The 25,593-nt window shown below is 41.7% G+C and overlaps 1 protein-coding gene across 5 annotated transcripts in view; it reads left to right on the forward strand.

Moving 5' to 3' along the window:
* Positions 1-25,593, forward strand: part of CFAP20DC (CFAP20 domain containing) — a 242,894-nt gene that overhangs the window by 171,066 nt on the left and 46,235 nt on the right. For all 5 annotated transcript variants that reach the window (XM_037137429.2, XM_037137431.2, XM_037137430.2 and 2 more), the window contains one exon: positions 17,388-17,591. In XM_037137429.2, coding sequence (XP_036993324.2) covers positions 17,388-17,591 — 204 coding nt within the window. The remainder of the gene's footprint in view (positions 1-17,387; positions 17,592-25,593) is intronic.

Raw genomic sequence — 25,593 nt, forward strand, 5'->3', positions numbered from 1 at the left:
TGTGTATCTGTTGGGAGATGCAGACAGTAATACCAAGTACATAAAATGATTGTAAACTATGATAAACATGTGAGAAGAAAAAGCAGGGTGATGTAATAGAGTGGCAGGGTTGTGCCGAATGGTGTGCTTTAGGTATTATCTGAGTAGGTAATATTTGAGTTGAGATGTAAATTATGAAAAAAGCCAGCTATGCAAAGAACCTGGCAATAGTGCTTTAGACATCAGGAGCAGTAGTTAAATGGGAGGGAGGTGCCGGAGTATTGGGGGAGTGGGCTGGGATGGGAGTAAAGGACAGAAAACTGTACTTGAACAACAATTAAAATAGTTAAATTTAAATTTAAAAAAAATTAAAAAATAAGTGGATAAAAAGGAAAAAAAGAAAGCTCCTGACAAGGGCATTTTTGAATAACGTAGCTGGGACAAAAGGGGTATGGAAAGTAGAAGGGAATGAGATCAGAGAGATAAACAGAGCCCAGATCACAAAAAGTCAAGGAGGCCATGGTGAGGAGGGTAGCCTGTATTCCAAGTCTTTGAAGGTGTTAAGCAAGCAATTACACTTACATTCAAAAAGTTTCCCAGCTGTGTCAAGAAGGATGCAACAGGGCAGGGACAGCAGCAGAGAAAGCAGTGGAGGCATTGCTGGCAGTGAGAGTGGCAGTGAAGAGAAGTGGTACAGTGCTGGCAGATCTGAGAGGTAGGACTGGCAGGACATGGGGAAGAGGGAGGAGGACATTAGGTTGGGAACTTCAGCGACCAAGTGAACGGGTGGTCATGTCACTGTCTGGGTTGCAGATCGCTGTGAACAGACCTGAGCCATCTACTTAGCCATAAAGGTACTGCAGTCAGGAATTATAAGTGGAAAGCCCACTGAAAATTTGAGCTCTCACAAGTGTAAACATGAAGCAATTTTATGAAAAAAGAAAATTAAAGGCTCTTACAAAAAAAAAAAAAGGAAAGGTGCAGGACCACTGTCTTCCCAGTCCCCTGATATGGCATGGAAGGGTACTAGTTACTTTTAAGGACTGCTTCGTAAACTGCTTCCTTGCAATGTTTTGTTCATATTTTAATAAAGTTCAGATATTTTTAATTGAGAAAGAAGTACAGCCCTCTGGGTAATATTGCAACCATGTAGAGAGCAGGTAATTAAAATTTTCCACATGTATAATTGCACTCAAACAATTTTGAATGAATCATTTTAAACCTACAAATGTCATTATGTGCATCTTTAAACAAACCAACAAATAAAAAAGATGCGCATAACAGGCTCTATGGCTCCAAAAACAAAGTCTGAGCTTATCGAAGAATGGTTATTTTTATAAAGAAAGAAAAAACAATTAATTATAAATGGAGATATTCTCTTCAGGAGAAAAATATATAACTCTATAGGAAAAAATTGTAAAATTTACATATAACTTTTGAGTTTCATTTTCACATTTCCATTTTTGAAAATCAAAACTGAATTATAGGAGAATAATTTTAAAGGTATTTTAGGCCATGGGATAGTGTGAGAAAATTTTATCCTTTAATTGTCAAGCTATTTAATTTGGATAATGAAAAAGGATGAGTTTCATTGCCTTCCTGACGAACTGGAGCTCAGTATTGGAGTGGGGCATATTTATCATCATATTTTTTAAAGTAATGAAAGTTCACTACTCTGTGCAATTTGTGCTCTACAAAGTTAGAGAAAAGTGAATTTGTAAATTATTTTCGAATTTTAAAACCACTGTTCCATTAGACAAAGTTCACCATTTTCTATGCTGTTTAATGCTTTTTGTTCAAAGGGAAGCCATCTGTCTTTCTTTGAATTTGCCACTGGGGTATGCCTTTGCAGCTGTCTTTTCAACAATACTCCATTGTTTAAAGAATTCCTAAATGCCTTTTTGACCCCTGACTTGCTCTTGCTACAACAATACTGCATTGTTGCAAAACACCTGCTTCAGGGTCAGGTTGCCCTGTGTATTATACATGTGCTTATTGCTCTGGTACAGGTTCACTTCGGGGTGACTGCCCCTCCTGACACCCGAGGTCCCCACTGGTATCATCTGCCCTGGGCCATCTGGTATACAGCCTTCCCCTTTGCCACCTTCAGGGACTTCCTCAAACAGACCTATGTGTCAAGTATATCTACATTTTCATTTTTCAAAACCAAGAAGTCAAGAGCAGTGGACTCCCATGTTCAGAGCACCAGCTCAAATCAGACAGACCTAGATTTGAGTCCTGGTTGGCTCCTTACTTAAGTGACCTTGGTTACATTTCTTAACCTATCTGAGCCTCAATAATTAGAAATGTAACCAGCATACCTATCATGCTGAAGCAAATGAAACCTTTTCCAATTTAATAAAATCCCAGAAACTAGTTCTAGGTAGTATTTGGTAAGTGCTGGCTATGTGTGCCCTTTCTCCTCTGTTACAGTTGAAGGAAGTACTAACATCAGAATGAATTGACAGGCCACTTCTGCCAGGTAACACATGGCATTTTCTCAGGGATATATCGAAGAGAGAAAAATATTCAGAAGCAGGACATGATGTCTCTCCAGTCATTTCCCAGAGACCAGCCTCTCTGTGCCTCCCATGTTCCCAGAGCTCAGCTGTAGATGGGAGCTTCAGGGTTGACAGGGTGAATTGTACCTGGACAGGACTAGAAGCATTTCATAAACCATCATACTAACTATGGTAAGAAAGTTCTGTTTATTGAAATGAATACTCCTACCAATTAACCTTTGGAAAAGGGTAGTATTTGATGTTTTCTCAAAACTGCACTCTTTCCTTTTCTCTGAAAAAACAAGGTCATTATCTGTTTTACCTGTCAGTATACTTCTGGGTATATTACTGAAGATATAGAATTTTGTAATCAAATAACATTTGTACTACCAGTAAAAGTATTCACATTAAGCATATAAATTTCTCAAGTGGAACTTCCTCCTAGCTCTCTGTCTTCTTTTTGAACATTTTTCAGTCCAAACTCCTGTTCATGCTACCAAATGGTTTGTTCCTTTCACTTTCTTTGTACTAGTGTCTAATTTAGTTGTTGACCAAAGCAAAGGTGGTCTAGAGTAGAGGCATGTTAAAATAATTTAAAATGGAATTATGGTCCAAAATTCGGGCAATGATAGGGAATTGTAAAAGCCATTAGAATATTTTGATATCTTCATTTCTAAGCAGGTAGGTATGCAAAAAATATGCTAGTTATTCTGTCAAGGAACAATTTCAAGTTCTCAAAAATTTCAGAAATTGTAGATAGAAAGACTTGACAAAAATCAAGAGACTATCAGAAGTATGAGTCAGTGAAAATGCATTGGCTGTTTAGCCAACACACTCTCAGCATTTCACTGTCAGTTCTCCAGTGTTCTAACACATCCTGCTAGTCGAGTGTTTATTGAAGAAACAAAACCTTTGTCAGAGACATTTCGGTGGTGGCATTGGCGCTTGTTAAGCCTTGGGTCCATGAATGCCATTAACATAAAACATTACCTAGATTTGGACCAGCTGGTTCTTTCTAGTAGCCTGACTCCTGATTTATGCTGTGTACATTGCATCCCTTAAGTTTAGTGAAGATTTTCAAGTTGTACTGTGATTTGGTCTTTAAGTTTTGATTTATATCTTTGCAGAGTGAAACACATGCTGAAAGCTACCATATATTTTGAAGGAGTTATGTCCTCGAGTATGCGTCCCTTACAGCTCACTTTGTGGCCTCTGTCTTCTCTTCATTCTTATTGTCAGTGGGCCTGCACCCCAGCGAATCAGAACCAACTCTTGTGTGGGGTGTGTAGCTCAGGAATTTGAAACAAGTCTTCAAGGAGTGCTAGTTGTTGAAGAGATGCCCTGAGACACTAATTTACCATCAGCTATTATTAAAATGTGAGGGTAGAAATTAAACACTGTCTGCAAATAGCAATGGAGAGGAGATTAATCTTCAAATCAAATGCCAATTAGAGTTTAAAATTAGCTTTGGAAAATGGACTTACTTTTTTTGCTGTCATTCTGGGACTCAAAAAACTTCCAAAACTTTCTAATTACAGCTTCAAAACTCTTAATAATAAATACCAGTGATACCCAACCCCCTGCTACATTTACAAAATGCTTTCCCCCCCACTAAGACAGCCCAGAGTAATGCCAATGATTACTCACTTCCCAGGATCTACTGTTTTTTTTTGTCTTACACTTTCATGCTCTCACTGGTCATGGAGAAGTATGCATATCATACACATATACTTTGATGAAGTTTCACAAGCTAAACAAGCTGTGTGACCATCACCCGGATCAAGAAACAGAAAAATACCAACACCCCAGAAGCCCAATTGCACTCCCTTCCTGTCACTGTCCCTCACCCCCAAAACTAGTTTCCAATGTACACTCTCTCGTATCAGATTTCTCTCACTCAGCATTTTATTTGTGAGATTCAATATATCACTTATTTCATTGTTTTTAGTGTTTTACTGTGTGACTGTTACACTACTTATTTATCCATTCTACTGTTCATGGGCATTTGCATAGTTTACATTTGGGAATTCTTAAGAATATCTTTCTGTAGAATCTTTGATTTTTCATAAAATTTGAGCAAGGGAAGTGGAAGCCATTTGGTCTTAATTAGATTTTAGGTATTTTTGCCCTTAACTTTCGAAACCCAGCTGAGAAACCATCTTATTCATGAAGCCTTGACCGATCCTATAAATGGCCTCTCGGGTATGCCAAATACACCAGACTCTTTGGTATATTTCCCTTTTTTCACATTGTCTTTTGTATTTGCTTGTAACAGCCACCATCCCCTTTGAGTGTTGCTGTAACTTAAAGGAATACAGAGTCAGGGATTGCTTAGTAGACCTTTTATTAAGAGTTTTTACAACAGGATGTTCCCAGGTATCATGCATTGTCATAGTGCAAACCTGATTTAGAAGGAGAGTCTCTGAGAGTTTATGGGCTCTAGAATAAGAATAACAACCCACTTTCCTCCCAGTTCTATTACACTCTCATCTATGTAGAAGAGAATGAGTTTCTCCATTTGATCTTGCTAATGGCTCTGTCTCATTTTGACTCTATACCACCATTGTAAACTTAGCCTTGTTTGTGTCAGCCACAGTTCCTGTCTGAGGCTTGCAAAAGTCTGTAGGCTGGTATTTGATTGATTAAGCAAGTCTGTCTTAAAATCTTAAGAAGGGAGATTAGGTAAGGGCATCTAGTTGAAAGGTTGTTTTTGTTTGTTGTGTTTTATCATTTTGCTGGAGTTACTAGTTTTCCTTTTAATCATTATCAGGGTTCTGCTTGATTATTAATACAGTACCTCAATATATTCTACCTTACTTAATGCTCATTTCTTGGTAGCCTAACTTGCCCTACTAGATTGTAAAGCTTGTGAGAGCAGAGGCCACATCTTGTGTTTGTACCTTCACTGTCTTAGGCTCCTAATGGCTGAAGAAAGATCAATGAAACAAAAGGCTTGAGTGGCTTCCCGATGGAAGAGCTTGCCTGGAATCTGAGCACAGTCGAATTTCCTGGACCTGAGCCCGTTGCCTTGTTCCAAGAATATCTGATCAATAAAGTCTCCCTTCTTCCCTACAAGGATATTTTTAGATGAAACTGGGTTATAAGTAGCATTTTGAGCCTCGCACAGATAGAATTACATAAAGCACTTTGCCTCTCAGCAGTTGCATAATTTAGTTAAATGACATCTTGTGCCAGAATTTACTTTAAAGTAAAGACTTTATTACAAACCTTTGTATAAAAAAATAATGAATAATTTAGCCTTTCTGGTGGTTTAGGTATGATTTAAGAGATTGCAGATTATGAATGTATCAAGGTACTAAGTTAATTACCTATCTCTGCCACCAGTTGCTCTACTCATGACCCTGGAGAAAGTCACCTCTTTCACTCAGCTCATTTTTGGCTGCCCTTCCAGGCTGTAGTCAGACTCTGTTACTACTGTTGTATGAAATAAAATCATGGGAATACAGAGTTCTTAGCAAATTTAGCACCAACAGTGTCTGGCACATAATAGGGTCTCAGTAAGTACTTGTGAAATAAACTAATGAATGAACCAATCAGTCCATTTCCACCACAGCAGATTATGGCAGTGTTCCAGCCAGCTATTATTTGCCCAGCTGCTGCTTCAACCAAGTCAGCGGTGGAGAGAATTCACTCACTCTGAAGGCCACTAACTCCATTTGTCAATAAATTTAATTACTATTGAATGCCACTGTAAACTTCTATAAGGCTTTTCCTAATTTTTGTGGGCAGTTACCATATTTTGCTGTGTATAATGTGCACCCGTGTTTTTGTGTGCATTAAACATGGGATTATTATTCCCATGGTAAGGAATCATTATACCCATGTATAATGTGCTTCCTTATTTTTCCCTCAAAATTTGGGCAAAATAGTGTGCATTATACCCAGTAAAATACAGTGGTCATTTCTGTGCTGATTTCTCAAGCATCTTAGACATATCTCTGTTGTAGTGTTGATAACAGCACATTTCAGAATAATTGTTATGCCTCCCTTTCTAGACTATGAGCTCCTTGAGGACAGATATGTGTCCTGTTTTTTGTGCTCCCAGCTCCTAATATAGTATGGAATGGATGAAAGACTTGACAGAGGGGAAAAGAGAAAAGAATAATGTTGTAATAACAGGAGCATAAGTATTGATTGCCAACTCAGTGGTCTCCTACTACAATTGTGCTCACCCTAGGAGATGTGTCCAAAACAATCCACTTGGCTTCAGGAGCAAAATTTTAAACTATTTCTTTTTTAAGCCTAATTATCTTTTTTATTGTTCTTCAAATACAGTTGTTCCCATTTTCCCCTCACCACTCCCTGCCCATCCCAGCCATCCCCACCTCCCTCCCCTGATCCTATGCCACCCTTGGTTTTGCCCATGTGTCCTTATTAATTATGCTGATGTATGTTAAAAATCACTCAAATTGGCTTGCAAAAGTTAAACATTTTCAGAAATTTTGTGACCTGACTGGTGTTAGTAGCTTTTTAAAAATTTTTATTTAGTTATTTTTTAAGTAGTTTTCTGTCTGTTTCTCCCATCCAAGCCCACCCTGCCCCGTGCTCTCCACCTCCCTCCCATTTCCACCCCCCTTAGTTCTTGTCCCTGTGTCCTTCCTTTGTTCCTCCAAACCCCTCCCTTTTTTCCCCTTAAATTCCCTTCCCTCTCCCCTCTGGTCACTGTCCCCTTGTTCTCTATTTCAGTGTCTTTGTTTTTATTCTGCTTGCTTGCTTGTTTTGTTGTTTAGCTTCCTGTTAAAGGTGAGATCATACGGTATTTGTCTTTCAACACCTGCCCTATTTCACTCAGCACAGACTTACACCATACACAAAAATAAATTCAAGGTGGATAAAAGACTTAAATATAAGCCATGACACCATTAAGTCCTAGAGGAGAACATTGGCAAGAAAATCTCAGATATTCCACGCAGCAACATTTTTACCGATATGTCCCCTAGAGCAAGGAATATAAAGGAAAGAATAAACAAATGGGATCTCATCAAAATAAAAAGCTTCTGCATGGCCAAAGAAAACAGTATTAAATTAAAAAGACAACCAACTGTATGGGAAAACATATTTGCCAATGATACCTCAGACAAAGGTTTAATCTCCAAAATATACAAAGAACTTACACAACTCCACTCTAAGAAGACAACTAACCCAATTAAAAAAATGGGAAAAGGACTTGAACAGACACTTCTCCAAGGAGGACATACAGAATATCCAGAGACACATGAAGAGATGCTCAATATCATTAGCTATCAGAGAGATGCAAATTAAAACCACAATGAGATACCACTTTACACAGGTCAGGATGGCTATCATAAACAAAGCAACAAACAACAAATGTTGGAGAGGTTGTGGGGAAAAGGGGACCTTAGTTCACTGTTGGTGGGATTGCAGACTGGTACAACCATTATGGAAAACAGTATGGAATTTTCTCAGAAAAATAAAAATCAACCTGCCTTTTGACCCAGCAATTCCACTGCTAGGATTATATCCTAAGAATCCTAAAACATCAATTTCAAAGAACCTATGCACCACAATGTTCATAGCAGCACAATTTACAATAGCCAAGAGTTATACATACTATTTTAATGTAGTTGTACATATGTTTAATTTAAAAATGATCATATGTTGGAAAGTATGTACTTAAACACTTTCTGATAAAAGAACAAATCATAAGTTTGAAGAACCTTAGTTTGTCAGGACTATGCTAAGCATTTGATATACATCCTTTCATTTAGTCTACCAAAAGCTCCGTGAGGTATAGACTATGGTTTTATTTTACAAGTGAAGAAACAAGGCACAGAGAGGTTAGGCAATTTGCCCTGTCACATACAGCAGGTGAGTGGAGGAACTAGGGCCCAGACTCCATCTGTCTGGCTGCACCAGTGCCCCATTGTCCCTTGGTTTTCCATCTGGCACCTGTGATGTACCTCAAGCACAGTACAGGCTTATGGATTAAATAAATAAATTGAATGGATGGATTAATCATACATCATGTCAAGGCTTTCTTAAGTAAATTATAAAAATGAAAATGAGATTTTCGTTTTTATTATAAAAGCATGTATTGGTAATGACAAGCCAAATAATATACCTATTTAGCACAGAACATTTACCTCCATTTCTTGACAGAAGAAGAACAGTAAGTTGCTTGATCACTGTTGAGCCCAAAGTCAAGTGACTGGTCTCATTTCACACCTGATTACTACTTTTTTATTGAGATATAATTTATATTCCATAAATTCACCCTTTAAAAGTATACAATTAAGGAATTTTTAGTGTGCTCCCAAAATTCTGTAACCATCAGCACAACCTAATTTCAGAACATTAATATCACCCCAAAAAGAAACCCTATACCCATTAACAGTCACCCTCCGTTCCACAAATCTGGTTTCTGTCTCTGGATTTCCATATTCTGGACATTTCATATAAATGGAATCATATCATCTGTGACCTTTTTTCTCTGGCTTCTTTCACTTAATATAGTGTTTCCAAGGTTCATCCGTACTGTAACATATATCAGTACTTCGTTACTTTTTACAGCTAAATTATATTTCATTATATGGATAAACAAAAACTAATTCATCCATTGATGGACATGTGGTTGTTTCCACTTTTTGGCTATTATGAATAATGCTGCTATGAACATTCATTTACAAGTTTTTATATGAACATGTATTCTTTTCAGTTCTCTTGGCTCTATACCTAAGAGCAAATTGCTGGGCCACATGGCCCATATTTAATATTCTGAGGAACCACCAAGCTGTTTTCCAAAGTGGCTGCACCGTTTTATGTTCCCACCAGCAGTGTATGGGAATTCCAATTTCTCCGTGTCCTTGCCGACACTTGTTATCTTTCATATGATGGTATTGTTACCGAACAAGAGGAGGTCCAAGGGAGGGGCAATACAATATTTGGCCCACCTAGGGATGCCCAAAACTGCTGTACAACAGGGGCCCCTCCCAAAAACCAAAATACTAAAATCTACTGGGCCCTTCTGTCCGCCGCCAATTGGAAACACATCTCTTAATGCCAGAGATTTGTGAAAAGGAAACAAAATGTTTATTTAATGCTATTTAGGCCTAATGCCACCACTAAAATATCAAAGTCCTTTAGGTTATACACCTACACCCACACAGCGCTCCCTTCCCTCTGTCCCAACTCCGGGTACCGTAAATCAGGAAAAGAGCACACGTCTGTGTTGCAGGCCGCTGGCACCATCAGCTGTGTCACTGTGCAGGCAGGATCTCGAGTTAATCCAAAGTACTGTGGTACCCTCTCATAGTCCACTGGCAAGAGTCCTTTGTACCCAGTTCCAGTCAAAGTCTCTGTTGCTTTTCAGGCCCCGCAGCCAAAGGGGGCACCCCAAAGCCGCGTGGGCCTCTTCTACCAAAGCTGCAGGAGTCCGCACTCCACCAAAAGCATGTGGCTGTCTTCTTCACCTGGCTGCAGGGATCTCCATTCTGGCAAAGCTGCGTGGTTTTTCCCTTTCACCTGGGAAAGAGGGGTTCCACACTCTGCCAAAACCACGTGGCTCCCTCTTTCACCTCACCAACAGGGGGTCCTCACTCTGCTGAAACCGCGTGGCTCTCTCTCATCTGGCCAAGCGGGGACCCTTCATGTCCTGGAGCCAGTCTTTTCCAAGCTCCCACACAGCGGCCCTTCCACTCAGGGGCGCAGCCCTTAGTTACATCCTGAGTCCAAGCCCTCCTCACTCAGGAGAGCAGCTCATAGATCCCATCTTGAGTCCCAGCTACTCCCTTCTCCTTCCTCCTTGGCCCCAAACTTGGCCACTGCTATTTAACATATCTATGAAACCAGTTAAAGGTTATAGATATGTTAAATAACCATTCTTCCGGAGGTTAGCTCCAAAACTGTTGCTATGCAAAATAGCTCTCAATGGCCTGGCTCCATTCTTTCTTCCCCCTGTGGGGGGGGGTGAGGACATCTTATATGTCTCTCCAATATTTCTATACACTTTGAATTCTGGACACCATTCCAAATCTTTTTTTGGGGGGCCCCCTGTCTGCACCCTGTATCAATTCCCTCCTTTCAGATATACACGTTCTTTATAATCATATAAAGGAAAATGGACGCAGATCTCATCTTCTTGTAACTGCTTCGAGCTGAAAATGGACGCTGTCCTACGTACTCCGGGGTCAGGGCTGCCCTGAAAGGGGAGGGGGGGTGCAGCACGGAGGGAGTCCTTCCTGTAAGGGGAAAGACCTTACAGGGTCCTGGTCAGTTGGCTGTCACCTGGACGTCGTAGGCTTGGTGTCCAAAAGCTGGCATTACTGGACTGTTGGCATTCCGGTCAGGTCATATTCTGGAGGTGACAGATTAGGCAAGAAATTGGAAGCACAATTAAATCATAACCATTAATTGACAAAGGCAGACACTCCAGTAAAGAATGGCTTATCCAGTGGAAGGTGTACAAGGCATGCTACACCTATCTAAAAACTCTTGTGCTCCACTATACTTCACTCAGGCTGAGGGGAATACATTAAGATTTCCCTCCTTTCAGATTTCTGCGCCCTTTCTGCCCAAGCCATCGAGACAGAAAAGGGAAAATCAGTTTCAAGTGAAGCCCACAGACTGCCCCAGCCCTTTACCAACCCAACTACTTAGTTCAGCCAAACCGTTGAGTCTCAGGGGGGCGATGACGAAGATGGGCTCCTTAAGTGAGGCCTATATTGCAACCAATCACTCACAGGCATAGGCATGTCATAGGCATACACTCTATGAAAACAGAACGCACAGGTTAATTCACACAACAATCCCCAAACCAGTCTCTGCGCTGTGAGACTGTCTTTTGGGAAGACATTCCATTGCAAGATCCTTTGCACCTGTAAATTGTACATTTTCGGTAACATCACAAACCTGGTTTCAACTTTCAAATGAAAACAAACTTTCAAGACAATTAGCTGCGCCATTCTGATGTCCAATACTGAGCATTGTGATTTTCCTTGAATTATAATTTTTCTCCTTAAGATCACCCTCACTGTTATTACAGGGACTACTTTGGGTCCCGCTTTTGATTTTGACTGTTCGTTTGCATAAACACACCAAGAGCAGCCTGGATCACTTATGATCCCTAAGTCTACTTTGCTGGAACTGACACAGGGAACCCTCAGATTGACTTCTCAGTTCGCCCCTCAGGGCACAAACGCAGAGCCACACACCTGCCATCTGGCTTTGCCTGTACCAGTTGTTTCACTCAAGTCCTTGAGCCTCCATTGTGCCTACAGGTTCCTTTTAGCCATCTTTCAGGAAAGCAACCTTCGTTCCTTCCCTAGAAATATTGGCACGAACCGCACAACCAACTAAAGTACCAGGCTTTTCTCGTGGGCTTTCGCTAGCTTCACAGGTCAATCCCAGTTCCTCAGGGCTTTCTGGTAACGACCAGAACCCATACATGCCTCCTTCAGGCGTGACATTCCAGTCAAAGTCCTGGTTAAAAAACCCACTATTAAAGACTGGTCTTACTGGTTTTATGCAAAGAAACCTTATGTCATCACTCATTCCTTTAGAATGCCAAATTCTGGAGAGATTAGTTAGGGAGAAAAATACAAAGCATAATGGAAAATCCTTTTCTTTGTTCACTTTCTTACAGAGTATGAAGTTTTAACCTTTCTTGGAATCCTCAATTTCCTTTTCAGAGCAGATACAGAGCAAAATCTGAAACACAGTGTTCCGAAACAATACAGGTAGAGACATTCTCTCGCACCAATGCGTCCACTGGTGCCTCACAGAGACGTGCTCCTTCAGGCCCGGTCTCTTGGCGGAGACATGCTGCTTTGCCTCAGGCTGAAGAACTCATCAGCCCCAAATGACCCTGGGTCCTGGGTGGCAAAAGCATTCTCCCCAACCGGTTACAGGTGACCTTTCTTAGGTCTTCAGGTATACAGGGTTTCTGATCAGAAGCAAAACCAATGGCAGAGACATGCTCTTTGCCTCAGGCTGATACACTCATCAGCCCCAAATGACCCTTCCGGGGTCCCAGGTGGCAAAGGCATTCTCCCCAACCGGCTACAGTGACCTTCAATAGGTCTTACAATACACAGGGTTTCTGATCAGAAACAAAACCAATGGCAGAGAATTGCTCTCTTCTAATCCGGTCTCATGGCGGAGACATGCTGCTTTGCCTCAGGCTGATACACTCATCAGCCACAATTGACCCTTCCTGGGTCCCTGGTGGCAAAAGCACTCTCCCCAACCGGCTACAGGTGACCTTAAACAGGTCTTCAGGTACACAGGGTTTCTGATCAGATGCAAAACCAATGGCAGAGACTTGCTCTCTTCCAATCCGGTCTCGTGGCAGAGACATGTTGCTTTGCCTCAGGCTGAAACACTTATCAGCCCCAAATGACCCTTCCTGGGTCCGGGGTGGCAAAGGCATTCTCCCCAACCGGTTACAGGTGACCTTTCCTAGGTCTTCAGATACAGGTTTGGAGACATGCTCCTTCAGGCCCGGTCTCATGGCAGAGACATGCCGCTTTGCCTCAGGCTGAAACGCTTGTCAGCCCCAAATGACCCTTCCTGGGTCCCGGGTGCAAAGGCATTCTCCCCAACCGGCTACAGTGACCTTCACTAGGTCTTACAATACAGGTTTCTGATCAGAAACAGAACTACATGTGAGAAACTTGCTTTTCCCATGAAACCAGGAAACAAGTAGTTGAGGTTTCCTTTATTCCAGGTTTAAAACTTTCATATTCTTTATACATATTTCTACTCATCTAGATTTAACCATCACTCTCTTTTAATCTTGGTCCCTTTCCCACACTGGGAAGGACTATACTTCAACTCAGTAGTTAAACTCAGTATGTGGCAGCTAAAAGTTCATAGCACTACAGGTACCTTCCACTAAAAGTCCCTAGATTCACAGGGACATTTTGCACCTTTCTGAAACTTAGACCTTGCAAATACCATATAAAGCAGATGGTCACTCTTGGACCTCAGTTCATGACCTTCAAAACCAGAGCCATTACTATCAGAACCAGTTACACAGAGAACCTGACTGCTGCAGTGCCCACACAGCAGCAGCATACAGACCATAAATCAGAAGAGAAGTCTTATCCAGTTCCAAGATGGCGGCGCCCATACACGTGGGGTCATCCAACATGGCGGCACCCATGCAAGCAGGGTCATCCAAGATGGCGATGCCCATGCATGCTCTGTCCTCCATGGTGGGGCACTCACGTGGCTCATCCATTTTACCCAAAATGGCAGCACCCCGACTCTGGTTCCACCCACCTGGGAAGGTTCCAAGACTCCGGTTTCAGGAGCCCTGGAAGCCCCTAAGGCCCCTTCCACCAGCGGGCAAGGGGGCACCACAAAGCCACCCTCTACCCAGTGGGGGTGGTGCACTGAGGCTGCAGTCACCAATGCAGGTGGAGAGCAGGCTCCGTTTTCGGGAGCCAAAGAGGCTCCTGGCAACCCCTGCTGCAGTGGGTGAGCAGAGCCCTCTCGCAGAGGCTGCGAATCCGTGGTGGAGACTTCTCCCACTTGCAGGGCAGGAGAAGCCGCAGTGGGCCTCACCTCCCCAGAAAGCAGTGTCACCACGGGAGTTACCGCTGTCTGGGGTCCCTCATTCCCTGGGTTCAGAACATTGATGAGGTTTCTTTCCTCATCATCTCTCTCCTCCTGTGATCTACTATCAGGGAGGGGTTCTAAGACCCCTTTCTCCTTCTGAACCATTACATGCTTCTCTGTAGAGCTACTCACACAGTTCCAACAAAGAAAACAAAGGCTCAGAGCAAAAAGAATACAGGTGGCGAAAAGACCAGGTATTTCCCCTGCTGTCGCCCACAATTCCAGCTCCATCATTGCAAAAGAGCAGTCAGAAACCAAGTTTTCAACCCAAAACACTTTCACATCTCTGTTCCCTTCTCACTTCGTTTCCTTTTCACCTTTCCAGGCGTGATTAGGCGGCCGATGCCCTCAAGAGCGCAGAGAAATGCTCAGAGACTGGGAAAATTCCAAAGCCTCACTCTCTCGCACCTGAGGGGGTCGGTCTGCCACGGACAATTATCGTCCCGGCGGAGTCGCCAAAAACTGTTACCGAACAACAGGAGGTCCGTGGGAGGGGCAATACAATATTTGGCCCACCTAGGGATGCCCAAAACTGCTGTACAACAGGGGCCCCTCCCAAAAACCAAAATACTAAAATCTACTGGGCCCTTCTGTCCGCCGCCAATTGGAAACACATCTCTTAATGCCAGAGATTTGTGAAAAGGAAACAAAATGTTTATTTAATGCTATTTAGGCCTAATGCCACCACTAAAATATCAAAGTCCTTTAGGTTATACACCTACACCCACACAGCGCTCCCTTCCCTCTGTCCCAACTCCGGGTACCGTAAATCAGGAAAAGAGCACACGTCTGTGTTGCAGGCCGCTGGCACCATCAGCTGTGTCACTGTGCAGGCAGGATCTCGAGTTAATCCAAAGTACTGTGGTACCCTCTCATAGTCCACTGGCAAGAGTCCTTTGTACCCAGTTCCAGTCAAAGTCTCTGTTGCTTTTCAGGCCCCGCAGCCAAAGGGGGCACCCCAAAGCCGCGTGGGCCTCTTCTACCAAAGCTGCAGGAGTCCGCACTCCACCAAAAGCATGTGGCTGTCTTCTTCACCTGGCTGCAGGGATCTCCATTCTGGCAAAGCTGCGTGGTTTTTCCCTTTCACCTGGGAAAGAGGGGTTCCACACTCTGCCAAAACCACGTGGCTCCCTCTTTCACCTCACCAACAGGGGGTCCTCACTCTGCTGAAACCGCGTGGCTCTCTCTCATCTGGCCAAGCGGGGACCCTTCATGTCCTGGAGCCAGTCTTTTCCAAGCTCCCACACAGCGGCCCTTCCACTCAGGGGCGCAGCCCTTAGTTACATCCTGAGTCCAAGCCCTCCTCACTCAGGAGAGCAGCTCATAGATCCCATCTTGAGTCCCAGCTACTCCCCTTCTCCTTCCTCCTTGGCCCCAAACTTGGCCACTGCTATTTAACATATCTATGAAACCAGTTAAAGGTTATAGATATGTTAAATAACCATTCTTCCGGAGGTTAGCTCCAAAACTGTTGCTATGCAAAATAGCTCTCAATGGCCTGGCTCCATTCTTTCTTCCCCCTGTGGGGGGGGGTGAGGACATCTTATATGTCTCTCCAATATTTCTATACACTTTGAATTCTGGACACCTTTCTAAATCTTTTTTTGGGGGGCCCCCCTGTCTGCACCCTGTATCAGTATCTCATTGTGATTTTGGTTTCTATTTCACTAATAATGGTAATGTTGAGCATCTCTTCTTGTGTTTGTTGCTCTCCCAACTATTTCTTTTGAATTTCAATTATTTCTATTCCTTTTTTTTCATTTTTCATGTTTTTCTTTGGAATATAAATTTTGTTCATCTTCTTGTGATATCTGTTTTGTTCCAAGAACTCTCAAAGCATATTAAATACTCCTGAACTCTCCTGTTAGAGATTGCATGGTCTCTCAGAGTGCCAAGCTGCTTGGAGCCATGAACTATAAGCATTCAAGTGAGTTTCCATTGGCAACTTTCCAGAAAATCTCCACATCACATTATCAGATCATATGCTTTCACAACCTCCAAATTATGATGATGATAATGCTCTATTAAAAAGCTTTTAATGTCATAGAAATGCCAAGATTTTTTCAAAATTATACTGTTTTAACTTCCTATATTCCTGTGAGGCAAAAGAGAAGAGAAAGCAGGCTCTGTCTCAGAGGGTCCACTGAGAAGTAAGCATAGAGATTATAGTATCTAAAAACTTTTAGTGTTTCGTGGCAAAAAACTTTTTAAGTACAACTAATTTCATATGTGTACAAGAAAATTTCAAGATTGTCTTTAACTTATATTCCAGTCCTGAGCTAAATCATAAAGCTCATTTACAATGCTGACATTTTAGTAATATTGAAATTAACATTTGTTATCAAATTTGGTTTAGTCCAGAGGAAAAGGAACAGTTTTAAGAATTCCATATGCCAATTTCTTCCCTGTACAGTGAAATAATATTTATATTAGCCTCTAAAGATTTGTAGTACTATTCTTGGGTGGAAAATGTGCCTGAAAGATTACGTATATATGATAAAGTCCATATCAATAAAAGTGTTTATTATAGCTGTAAGGTCTTTCTGGCCTTCAGACCTTACCTGTTCCACCTTGAGTTCATATTTTATTTGATGGCTTGAACATTAGTCATTCCCAGTCTTACTGTAAGTTGAGTGGATTTGGTCATAATGTTGACAAGGATGAAATTCATCAAGTTTCTTGTAAAGTGGACATTTTTATGGGAAATGAGTTTTCTTTTTAACACAAACTACCTTGAGTTTTTGTTTATTTCATCATCCTCAGATACTAGCTGAGCATCAGATGTGGGAAGTACAGTGGGAGTAAGTCAAGGCACTTCCTTTGTAGAGCTGACAGACCACCTGTGAACGCAAAGCCAGTTACTCACTGCAGTTGTGAGAGATGCTAAAAATGAACACTTTAAGCATTGATGCAAGCCTATAATGTGGAAGAACTGACCCAGTTTGTGGTTGTCAGAAAAGGCTTCTGCACGGTTGTAACATAATTAGGGACCTAAAAAACACCTAGGAGTTAGCCAGAAGATATGGCATCAGAGACTAGCATGGGTACAGGCACTAGAACAGGCATGAGTCTGATGCTTTGTTTAGAGAATCATAGTGAAGCACAGTATGGCTGATGGGTCAGGAACAAAAAGACAGGTGGGTGGGATAGGCATCATATAAAGGCATATTAAGGGTGTGGCTGTGGTCTCTGTCACTGGGGAACCAGTGAAAGGATAGGGCTGTGGAGTAGCATTCATTGGTAGCTATAAAATTAAGAAAGGCCAAGTGACCCTTTGCTCTGTCACTTTTTTCCTCTCTTGGTTAGGAGTATGACTGGAGAAACTATCAGCCCAGCCAGATGAGTGAATCCGAGTTGCAAATGCTGGCAAGCCTACGGCGGCAGCAGAACGAAGACCTGGAGGATGCTGGGGTTTCCCATGGCCTGAGCGCATCCCAGGTTGACAACTGTAATGTCAGCATAAGTACCAGCAGTGATGACACAACCACCTGGAACTCCTGCCTGCCACCTGTGAGTCAAAGGCTTTTCACTTTTGTTGATTGCCTTAACGAGGAGCAAGCAGCTTCTTTCTAATGAAGACCAGCCTTGCCTGGGCAAATCAGGGCCAAGATGAGCACGCTCCCCTATCAGAAATACTCAGAGCCCATTCTGAAGTAGTCTTTTAAATGTGAAGGCATTGATCTTTCTTAAATTGTCTTACTTAACATTAGATAATGTATGTTAATTGTGTAGTGATATATAGAACCATACACTGAAAGAATAAAAAAGCCATGGCTGGTGTGGCTCAGTGGATTGAGCTCCAGCCTGTGAACCAAAGGGTTGCTGGTTTGATTCCCAATCTAGGGCACATACCTGGGTTGTGGGCCAGGTCCCCAGTAGGGAGCATGTGAGAGACAACCACACATTAATGTTTCTCTCCCTCTTGTTCTCCCTCCCTTCTCCCTCTCTAAAAAATAAATAAATAAAATATTTTAAAAATAAGAATAAAAAAGAATAATGTTACTATAGATTCTAGGTATCCCATTGCATCCCCAGCTCCTAGTACAGACCCTGGGGTCGATATTTGTTAAATGAACAAAAAGAAAGAGACTATAGATATACTAAGTATTGCTTGGATTTGAGGTAGAAACAAACCCTTTGTAGAAATCCCCAAATACTCACTGCCTCTTGCCTGTGCCTAAGGGCCATAATAGGCACTGCAGATGCTTCTGGGGCTTACATTTGCCCATAGGCTTGCACAGAGAGAGCACTTTTAAACATGGCCGTCATCTTCACTACGCACCTGCAGAGGAGTCGGAGCAGGTCAGACTTCAGGTGAAGAAATTAAATCCTGAGCCCGCGTTCCACACCCAGTCAGTGTTGGATCCCAGAACAGAGCCCAGTGTTTTGACAGTGCATTCTCCACAATGCTGGCCTCAAGGATCTTCTGGCCTAAGTGGAAATACAAAGCAGAAACTTTGACGGAACGGTCCTGTACAGCACAATAAATATAATAAGGCAGAATAATAAAAGTATTAATATAGTAATGGTAAATTATTAAACACCTAGAGACATTTTAAGACATGATTAGGCCAAGGGACATTTACTTACAAGGCCACATTCAACATCAGATCAAATGTATTAAAACAGACTTTCCTCCAATAATACATGTAACTTTTACTATGCAGTTTTTGAAAGGAAATATGAAATTGTGTAACTTTATTCATATTAATATAAAATACTAAAATCAAATATGTAAAGATTGAGTTCAAGCGAAGTTGACAATGGATAACTCATGGTATGAAGTATTTCATTAAATAGTTATTGATTTTAGAATTTCCTCTTGAATTTTAAAGCCAGGTTTTTTCCCAGGCCTCCAGCATCTTTGTGGACCTTCGACATCTCAGAGCCCCTGGCACTAGCCTTACATGTGTTATCTAATTTACTGCTTCCTGCTCTCCCATGTGGAAAGCACTGCTGAAGCACTGCTTTCCCATTTCCAGAGGAGAAAATGCAGACCCTGAGTACAGTGATTCAGAACTAGTGTGGCATGACTCCTGACTCTGAGCTCCTAACCACCACGATATGGTGACTTTTGATGTGGGATTCAGTTGTCAAATGAGTGCTGCCAATGTCCAGCAGAAGGTGGGATTTCTGCTCTGGAGAGGACTTACAAGACTTCACAGAGGAGAAATTCAAATTGGTTCTAAGGACATGGGGTGGGAGGGATGGTGTTCATTTTTCATTAATGTTCTTTCTCCTCATTAAATTGAATGACCAAGCATGCATAATGCTTTCAGTAGCCTTGGTGCCAAAGAATATCCACCCACCCATCAAAAATACCCCTGTGTGCAGAGTATCCTTGCAGCCAGAGCTTAAACATCAGAGTAAGATGCAGATTTTTTGCCATTGTGATTTACAATGGAATTGAAACATTGCCTTTCTTATAAAATATTCCTCAGCAGGCATTTAAACCAAAAGAAAGAAAGAGAACAGTGGCCCCCTGAACAAGCTCATTCTGTTACAAAGTAGCTCGGAGACCAACATTACAAAGGGCAAGCTGAGGCATGATTATTTACGAACTGAAAAGCCTGAACTCTCCGTTGCCCTGGATACAGTGCTCTCATCACTGTCCTGTTCTGGCAAGGACTGAAGTCCTCATGCATGACAACTACTCCTCTCGAAAGGTATACGGCCAAAAATAACATCATTGGTAATGAACTTAATAACCCCCTATTTGACCCAATGAGAAATTGAACACTCTATTTTTTAGAGAAAATAATTGAACAACAGCCTACCTTTTGTATTCATTAGATATGATTATTATTGCATCAAAGTCAGTCTATTTTAATATTGGAACTATCACCAAATGGAATATTGCATTCCTTAATGATCTTCTGCATCTCGTTGCTCCTAGAGAGTTTAAATAGAGCAATTTACGAGGCCCATTGTGGTCTTTCTGAGAGCTCATGCCTTTCTCTTTAGAAATTGTAGCGGGCCTGTGAAAAGGAAACAAAAGCACTCATAACTATATTTATCACAGTAACATTCTGCATTCCTTGTAGCTCAGTGATGGCGCCACCACCCATGCTGCCCTCAAACCAGAAATTTGGAAGATTTCCCTGCTTCTCCCATTTCTTCGTTGTTCACGCCCAGGTGGTCTCCAAGTCCTCCCTTCTTTTTCCTCCTGACCCTCCCTGCCTGTACTATACCCACACTGCTTCAACAGTCTGCTAATGCCTCTGTACCTCCAGTCCAAGCACCACAGCTGGATGGTTCAGAGAATCTGCTCTGGATTCATACCACCAGGGTTCACATCCAAGCTGTGACCTTGGAGAAGCACTTGGGGCTGTATCTAAGACATTGTAAGCATTTAATAAATAAAGTTCAGTTGCAATTTTTATTATCATTGTTATTCACATTAGTATCTTTCTAAAGCCCAGATCTGATTTTATCTTTTCCCCTGCGTAAAGCCTTTTCATAACCCCTCGTTGCCTCTTCAATTTGGCCTACAGGGCCTTCGATGACCTGAGACCTGCCACCCTCTCCAGTTTCATCTCTCACTGCTCCTACCTTTCACTCCATACTTCAGTTCCAGTTGTGATTCCCTAAGTGCACTCTGCACCTAGCCTTGTGCTTTGTACCTGTTTATCCCACGAGACTTGGTTTCAAAGCCGTCTGCAGCCCTTCTCTGGACATCACTGTGAGAGCCATGCCTACTGTTCTGCCACTAGAGCTGGGAATATCTCCACAATAACTCCCACCACAACCTCGCTTGTCTGTCTCTCATGAATTCATTTCACATTTTGTTCTGAGTAGTATACCAGGCTGGGGACTATGCTAGGGATACAAATAAAGCTTTGTCTAGCCTTGAGATGTCCACCAACTGGAAGGAAGCATAGAGTCAGCAGCTCACTGTATATAAGTCAGGGTAGTGAGGGCAAACCATATGGAAAGAGGAAAAGAGGAATTCCAAGTTCTGAAAAGGACAGACTCTGTGGAGGTGATGGTAGACTCTCTCCTTTAACCAGATAACCTCGTCTCAGTGCCTGTGTTTCTCCGTCACCTGACCAGACTCAACATGAGTGCTTGCTTGTCTCAGCATCACTACGCACCTCCCACCCAGCATACACGCAGAGCTAACTCCCCCCCCCCACTCCAGCTGCACTGTACAGCTTGCCGCCTTCCCTCCAGATCACAGCAGTCGTGCTGCTGCTCACTCTCCCCTCTGGCAAAGACCCTCCATCCCTCTTCTCCTAAACACTCCTTGTGACCCAACTCACAAAACCCTTTCGACCCTCAACCACCCTGCACAGAATTCTCTTTCTTCTCTAGGGTCCCATTACCTTCATGCTCAATGATAGCACTTACTACCTCAGGTAACCTTTGTTACCGGTATCCCCCAGGCCTGGCTGTGGCTTCGTGACAGGCAGGCCCATGCTGAGCACAGAGACTGCGTGAGGTCACATTCAGTCACTGCTGGTTGTTAGTCACTGGCTAAGTAATCAATAATATCAAAAGATTCTTCTTTTACTCCAAATTAAGGAAGATTTTATCAAAATTCTAAAATAAATAAATATGAGCTTTTCTTAGCTTAAACAAATCCTGAATGATGCAGGTAATATATTACATTCAAGACTTGATAAACGGGGATTAAACATACACATAAAAGAAAATTGCCCTCTGGACTGAGCTTAATGACCAATAGCTGATGAAGGAGATTCGTCCAGCCAGCCACGTGCAGTTTAGCCTCCTGACCTCAGGACTTCACGCACACCGCAGTCTGAAACCAGACAGATGGCCCATGCACAGGAAAGGGAAGGGTGTTTAGCAATTTGACTGAGTTTACTACAAGCTTTGATCCCTCAGCTTCCCTCAGCATCTGTACAATTCAGAATAATATATACTATTTAAAAGGTATTTACATATAATAATAAATTATTCATTTAAAAGTATAGTTAAATGTAACCATATTTCTCATAACAAATTGGCTTTTGCATCTCATGTTAAATAAATCAAGCCTACTAAGAAATCTGCTGGCCTTTAACAGACAAATTTTTCAAAGTTTCTAACTTAGAACCAAATTCAGTTAAAACAATACTTCACAACTTCTGTGAAAACCAAGCTACAAGTGGTTGAGTTTGGAGGGTTTCGGTTAGGAGTAGCCCTCATAAGATTTATTCAAAAAAAACAGGCTACAGGCAGCCTTGGAAGGAGAGCTGGGTGTTGGTTACAATGGATTTTTAAGTGAATTTCATTCTGGTGAGGGATTTTGATTGACTGTATCCTGTGTGTGGGTCATAGAGACTAATTTTAAGGGAAAGGAATAGTAATTAATGAAGACAGCGCCATGTGATGACCAAAATATAGACTCCACATCAGCCAACCTCATCTCATATCCCCGGTCTGCCATTCACTGGCACAATCACTTACAAAGTGGGGGTAATACAGAGCTTCCTCATATTGGCATGATGAGAATTGATTGAGAACATAGAATGCGTGTGTCCTGTGCCTGGCAGAGTCAGCTCAGGCTAACTGTGATCTACTGCTTCCCAAAGTTACTCCCCTCAAAGGGCCACTGGAGTGATCAGAAAAGATTTTAGAACATTTCCCTTTTTTATGACCACTCAGGGCTGTAAGGGTGGGCAAAGGTTCTGAAGTTGTTCTTGCTTTAATGTGAGCCTAACCATTAGAATCCACACCACCTACCTCAGACATTTACAAATAAATTATTTCATTATTTCATTATTTCTCCATCCCACCTCTAACCTACATTCATGTGCATGCTACCCTGTAAGCAGGTGCCCCAAAGCCACCATTCCTTCAAGTTAAGAATTCTCCTAACCTAATATGAAGTACGTTAGTCCCTCAGCTTGTTTTTTAATCATATTCATCCATCAAATGGCACATTGCAAAGCATATTTGGAGAAAATGAGGCAAAATGCACATAATGAAATTATAAGCATATGGTGAGGTTCTCATACAAGTTATTTATGATCTTGATTAACCTTGCAACGTTATTGCCATTTTCATAGCTTTTATGTAACAACATGAAAATATTGTCTTTACCTTTTAACATGGAAGGATTCTCCTGCTCTTTTATTTAGCCTTTATTTCTCTCCCTCACCCCCAAATTTCCAGCAGCTTGATCATGGAAAAGCAAAGCTTGTTTTGTGCTAAGTGGTAGTTACTTTTATGTGAATGCTGGTTTTCCCAACATTAGTGCATAGCAACAGCGCCACCAAAAGGACGAGGTCCGAATTTCTGGGATCTGTTCCATTCCTTTGCTCATCAGCATATCAGCGTTGTACATGATGATCCCTGGCTGCTGTGTGTCCAATATATAATGTAGAAGCATTTCAGGCTCTAATAGGTCTTAATTTGTCCTGATCTACGGATTCATTAACTTCTCAGCTGTCTTTAGGTGTAATGAGTTTTCTTTTAATCCTGAACTAAAAAGGTAAGTAGTTGATCGTGCTAAGCTGCAGATAAATCAGACAAGCAGATGTCTTATGCCACTATAGAAATATTATACAAAAACTGATATTAGAGGCAGTATAATGGATGAGCTGTCAGGAGAACATATTGAAATGTGCTAGTTGTTCTGTGTTTAGTGACTATGAAAGTCACCCCGAGAAATAAATTTTCTTCATTCTTAAAGTATTGTCTATTAATATCTTATATTTGTCCCAATTTAGCAATGTAGCAAAGCTTATTTTCTTTCATTTTAAATATAGAATGGCATCATAAGAATGAAATTAGATGGTTTTAATTTATGGTAAGGAGGTAGTCATATATTTCAAATAAATGTATTTTAGGACCACTATTTTTTCCCTGATATAAACTGAACTGAGTTTGTCATATTTCTTATTCAAAAATTTAAGTGTTGACCACTCCAGATGGTTAAGTACTGGATGAAGTACCATACCCTAGTGGTGAGGGGGTAAACTGAAACCAGACAGCCTGGTTTCAAACTGTGACTCGATTTCCTGGCTGGCATCACCTTGGGTTAATATCCAGTGTCTGAAATTCCTCATCTGTTAGATGGATTGTTAATCCTGTTTCATAGAATTACTGTGAGAGTCAAATGAGATAATATCTGTCCAGGATTACACACAGAGTAAATGCTCAATAAATATCATTTACTGCCATTATCATGATTTGCATAGTTATTTGCAGGTATTGGTTGTTATTCCGATTTCCAAGTTGAAAAAAATCAAAAAATAAATTTTATTTTTAACTGGTGCTTTCAAATGATGTCGCCTACCTAGAAATAGTAGAAATAGGTTTGTGCATATATCTCTATGATATATAGGCATAGAAACATCTGTGTCCACTCGTGGATAGGGGCCTCTGGCTTCAGGCACCCCGTCATATTCTCCCCACCCCCGTGTCCACCCACCATGGCCAGAGAGCTTTAGACACCGTTAGGCACAGTCTCCTGGATTCTGACTTGGGCCTAGGAACACAAAAAGACCACATCAAAGTGAGAGCTCTGCTGTTTCAAAGCAGCAAAGCAGAGTTATGGGAACTGCAATGTCTTGAAAAAGCTCTTTAGCTGCATCATTCCCATAATCTCTTCCTGTCCCTGAGTCTGATTATGAAATTAGGAGACACGTACAAAGAAAGGGAAGTGGGGCCACCCAGTTTTGTAGCACTCTCTCACTGCAAAGCAAGCCTTGCGTTCTTCCCCAACTGAGTCGTCAGCAGTTGGGGTTTAGAAGTCAGTTTATAGCAGTTCCATGCACAAGTCAGAATGCTCTACCATGACATACTATTGTTAAATTTAAGTTGGTTATTGAATAAAACATTTTGGAGTGACAACTCCATTAGTTTCCTTTTTTAATCCTCACCCAAGGATGTGTCTATTGAGAGAGGGAGAAAGAGAGAGAGAAAAGGAGAAACATCAATCTGAGAGAGATCACTGATTGCTTGTCTCCCGTATGCACCCGATTGGTGATCAAATCTGCAACCTGGATCTATGCCCTGACTGGGAATTGAACTCACAACCTTTTTGGTGTGTGTGATGATGCTCCAACCAACTGAGCCACCCAGCCAGGGCCATTAGTCCTCAGCAGTACAAATTAAGTTGAGGAATCAGGTATTTTAGACCAAGTTACATTGCCTGCAATTATTTTGAGTGAATATTTTTATTTACCTTTTTATCTATGCACATCTATAATTCTGCCTACTTTGGAGAGTTTCCACTAGTTATTTTTTGTTTCCTAACACCTAAAAATCATTATAAGTATGGATTTTTATTAATTGTACTCTTTTTTATTCCGTGTGTTGTTGGATCTGTTTTATGCAAACGTGAGCAAAGGTGGAAAGGGTTGGTCTGTGTCCTCTAAGTGACAGCTGAGTCACAAACAAGACAGGGCTCTGGAGCCATTTCTCCGGAGGATAGAGTGAGGCATTTGAAACAAGAGGGCTGGGGATGAGTATAAATAGAAATAATGGTATAAATTAAGAAAATAGAAATTTGGCTGAATATCAGGACTCTAATACTTAGAGAGTTATGGAAATGCCTCTG

This window comes from Artibeus jamaicensis, unplaced genomic scaffold, assembly GCF_021234435.1.
Source record: "Artibeus jamaicensis isolate MK-2021 breed Jamaican fruit bat unplaced genomic scaffold, CSHL_Jam_final contig_519, whole genome shotgun sequence".
In the NCBI taxonomy this organism is placed as follows: Eukaryota; Metazoa; Chordata; class Mammalia; order Chiroptera; family Phyllostomidae; genus Artibeus; species Artibeus jamaicensis.